Here is a 4,157-nt window from a genome sequence, read left to right on the forward strand (position 1 = left end):
CTATGCCATCAGACTTGTTTAGTGTGAACAGTGAATAAGCATGGCTGCTTTGGACAAATACCGCATCCACCAATGCATCTGTCAACTTTATGTTCCACTGCCTAGATGTTTGCTTTAGTCCATATAAGTACTTGATCAACCTACACACCCTTGACTCCCCATGTGTTTTGAACCCCTCAAGCATATCCATATAAACTTCCTCACTCAGTTCTCCTTGTAAGAATGCATTGTACACATCCATTTGCCATAAAGTCTAGCTTTTAGATGCAACAAGTGCTATGACTGACCTTACAGTCACCATTTTAACAATAGGTGAGAAGGTATCATAATAATCAAGGCCTTCCTTTTGACTGTAGCCTTTTGCTACATGTCTAGCCTTGAACCTCCCAAACTCTCCATTGGCTTGGTATTTGATCTTGTATACCAATTTTGAGCCTATTGCATTTTTCCCTTTTTGGAAGGTCTACCACTTCCCATGTACCATTCTTCTCTAGTGCCTTGATCTCCTACTTTATTGTCTCTATCCACTTGGTATATTTTACGGCATCTATGTAGCACTTGGGCATCACAAATGTAGAGAATTTCGCAAGATATGCTTGATATGTTAGCTTGATGTTATCATAGGACAAGTGATTGGAGATGGGGTGTTTTCTGGTGCTTTGTTTGGTGGTAATGTAATCCTTCATCCAAACAGGCTGCTTGGAATCTCTTGAAGACTTCCTGGTGACTGGAGCATGAACTCCATCTGATGGAATATGACCAGCATCAAAGGATGTTGATACCTTATTGATGTTATCTCCCTCTTCATGCTCCAGAGCAAAGGAAGGACTTAATTCCAGGTCAAACGAATCAGAATCAACGACAGTAGGTTCAAGTGAGGTGGCAAGATTATCATTAGGCCTAGTAGAAGGTGTTGAAGTGTCATTGAGGTTGGAGGTATTAGTGAATATTGTGGCACGTCATGAGGTATATCTGGGGAGCTCTATGGTGAATTTGGTAGTGCATCATGGGTTGTATCTGGTAGGATTTGTGATATATCATGAGGTGATGTTTGGTCTATATTGGTAGTTCTAGGTGTAGACTGTGTCTTTGATTATGCAATGGCAAAAGGAAATTCATTTTCTCTAGAAATAACATCTCTGCTGACAAACAACTGATTTGTTTTAAGATCTAAGAGAATATAACATTTTTGCAACTCTGAATACCCCATAGAGCAGTTGGCTTTGCTCTTTCTGCAAACTTGTCTCCTTTAGGAATTATAGTTGCAAAACACAGACATCCAAACACCATTAAGTGATGCAATGTTGCATGCTTCTTGAACAATAACTCATAAGGACTTTTGTTACTAGTTACAATAGAATGAAGTCTGTTCATAAGGTAAACTGCAGTCTTGATACATATTCCCCAGTATCTAATAGGCACTTTGAATTGAAACCTTAGTGCCCTAGCTATATTCAATATGTGCCTATGTTTTCTTTCAACCACCTCATTCTGTTGAGGAGTGTGAACACAGTTGTTCTGATGAAGTATGCCTAAATCCTAAAGTAAAGTATTGCATGAGTTAAAATACTCAGTGCCATTATCTGTCCAAAGAGCCTTAACCATGATACCAAACTGTGTTGCACCATGGACAAGAAAGAGTTAATAGCCACAATAGCTTCAGACTTAAGTTGCAACAAATAGATCCATGTATACCTACTGTGATTATCTACAAAAGTCAAAAAATAATGTTTGTTGTCAAAAGTAGCAATTTTATAAGGGCTTCAAAGATCCATATGTACAATGTAAAATGGTGCATTAGCTCTAGAATCACTACTGGGAAACATCAATCTAGCTTGCATCGCCGAAGGGCAAATTGTGCACTTATTCAATTGTAAACTATTTACATGATCATGTAACAACTTCATGGACTTTATTACTGGAGCAGATGGGTATCCAACTCTGTTATGCCATAAGTTGTTGTCCTTTTTTTGAATTATTGCTGTTATTGGATGTTGTGTGCCCTGCTTACCAATAGCTGCTTCTTTGTATATGTCCAAATCTTCTCTTTGTCTGCCAATCCCCTTCACCTTGCCACTCCAGAGCTCCTGAAAGACACAGAAGCCAGGGAAAAAGTTGACAGAGCGTGATAATTCTTTGGTCAGTTTGGACATTGATAACAAGTTAAACATGAAATCAGGGACAACCAACACATTACTCATAGTTGTAGTGCCAAACAAGGATGCATAGCCAGTATGAGTAATATCTGCCCTATCTCCTATGGGTAAATGTACTTTACTATTACTAGATACTTATTGACTATGATCATTATTTATAAGACTTTTCTTAGAAGCTACATGACGAATAGTTCCAGAATCCACTATCCACTCATAATCACTTTTTACCTTAGACATCATACAAATTGCATTACCTGTTACATTGATGTGGTTTTCCTCATTGCTTTAATCTTCTTCGACATCCTTGCTTAGCAAATTGAGAATTTATTTATATTGTTCTTCAGTAAAATACTAAGCCTTGACTTCAGTTCGTCCTGAATTTCTATAATGCATCTGTAGTGGTTGCATATAAACATTTCCAGTAACATTGTTGATAGCATTGAAGGGTTGTTTACCATATCCAGTCTGTCCACCAGAGTTAACTTGGCTTCCAGATCCTCCAAAACCAGATTTTGTATTCTTCTTAGACATAAAATCAGTGGGGTACCCAATCAATTTGTAACAATTCTCCTTGCTATGGCCTTTCATATTGCAGTATTCAAACTGCAAAAAATGGTCTCTTGCCTTTATAAGGCTGTCCATGAGTTAATTGCATAGATAAGGGATCTGTGTTTGTAGTAACTTCATTTAGACCAACTGAGTGTTGACTCTCATCTTCAATTATCATAGAATAGACTTGATTAATTGTAGGACAAGTTGATTTCAATAAAATATGTCTCCTATCTTGGTCATACGAGTCATTTAATCCACTTAGAAACTGTAATAACCTCTGTTGATGAAAATGCTCAACTGATTCCTTAGACTTTGCACAGTCACAGCTAGGAGGAGGGACCATGGCATCATATTCAGCCCAGAGGTCCTTCAATTTAGTGAAATATACAAGAATAGAGTTCGTACCTTGTGAGTGATTAGCTATTTGACTGTGTACTAAATCCTCATGCGATTGACCTTGTCAAATCGTTCCTTAGGGTCTTTCCACATGATGTAGGAATCTGAGTCATACACGATTCCACTGAGTAGATCTTCAGAAACTGTATTGATAATCTATGAAAGAACTGTTTCATTGCATGTTTCCCACTACTCGTGCAACTCGTTATCAAACGATTCCTTCTTATAGGTACCTAGCACAAACCCTAGATTCCTCTTAGCTTGGAGAGCAATTCTCATCGATCTACTCTACAAGCCATAATTTTCTGATCTAGTGATCTTGATAGGAACGAGCACTGAACTAGGAGTGTCACTCGAGTTTATGAACAAAAGATGCGTGCAGGTGAACTTTTCCGTCACCATAGCTGGAAACAAGCTTGACAAAGTTAAGATTTACAGAGTGCCTTGGTAATTAGCTCGGAGAACAGATGAATTACCAGAATCAGTTGCTCTGATACCATGCTAAAAGTCCATGGGAGCTGAGATGGAATCAGACATTGGAGCTCTTCTAGAAGCTTCTGCGAAAGAGGAGAAATGAGATGTCGTATGGGAAATGGAAACCGTCTACTATTCCATTAATTTTTAATGTACTTATACAACTACTAACTCTCTCTAATCTATAGCTAATCACTAACAACTAAATACAACTATCAACTAACTGAATATCCTTTAACTACCTAAATACTAACCACTAACTACCACGTGTGTCATATCCAAATATACTGCTACACTACACTGTTACATTCATGTCTCTCAACATACAACATGTTAACATACGCTGATTGGAAGCCCTCTTTTTGTAATGACCCGATCGGTCATTTTGAGCTTTTGCACTTTGCTTGCCAGTTCTCGGGCTTAACTTGCCCCGTGTGATCTATTATGACTTATGTAAATTGTTGGTTTTGGCTTTCAGGGTAATCGGAATGAATTTGGAAGAACAGTTATCAATTTGAAGCTTGAAATTTGAAAGGTTTGATCAAGATTTGACTTGTTTGTCTATGATCTCAGATCGGA

General features: G+C 38.0%; 1 protein-coding gene across 1 annotated transcript; it reads right to left on the reverse strand.

The window, feature by feature from the left end:
- Positions 1-506: 506 nt before the first annotated feature.
- LOC142175122 (uncharacterized) lies at positions 507-2,201 on the reverse strand. Its single transcript, XM_075241694.1, has 4 exons — positions 2,012-2,201; positions 1,626-1,708; positions 1,241-1,539; positions 507-900 (listed from the first exon to the last, which is right to left on the reverse strand). Exons 1-4 carry the CDS (start codon positions 2,199-2,201, stop codon positions 507-509), a joined length of 966 nt encoding a protein of 321 aa, XP_075097795.1.
- Between the last annotated feature and the right edge of the window lie 1,956 nt (positions 2,202-4,157).

The sequence above is a fragment of the Nicotiana tabacum genome, chromosome 21 (genome assembly GCF_000715075.1).
Source record: "Nicotiana tabacum cultivar K326 chromosome 21, ASM71507v2, whole genome shotgun sequence".
NCBI classification, from domain to species: Eukaryota; Viridiplantae; Streptophyta; class Magnoliopsida; order Solanales; family Solanaceae; genus Nicotiana; species Nicotiana tabacum.

What these genes read in the sequence shown, in the direction of transcription:
- LOC142175122 (XM_075241694.1), bottom strand. Translation starts at nt 2,201, where the DNA reads ATGAGTAATGTGTTGGTTGTCCCTGATTTCATGTTTAACTTGTTATCA. An exon ending in ATACAAAGAAGCAGCTATTG is followed by an intron (nt 1,709 to 2,011) that starts GTAAGCAGGGCA and finishes TGACTTTTGTAG; the next exon opens with ATAATCACAGTAGGTATACA. An exon ending in TTAACTCTTTCTTGTCCATG is followed by an intron (nt 1,540 to 1,625) that starts GTGCAACACAGT and finishes ACTTTACTTTAG; the next exon opens with GATTTAGGCATACTTCATCA.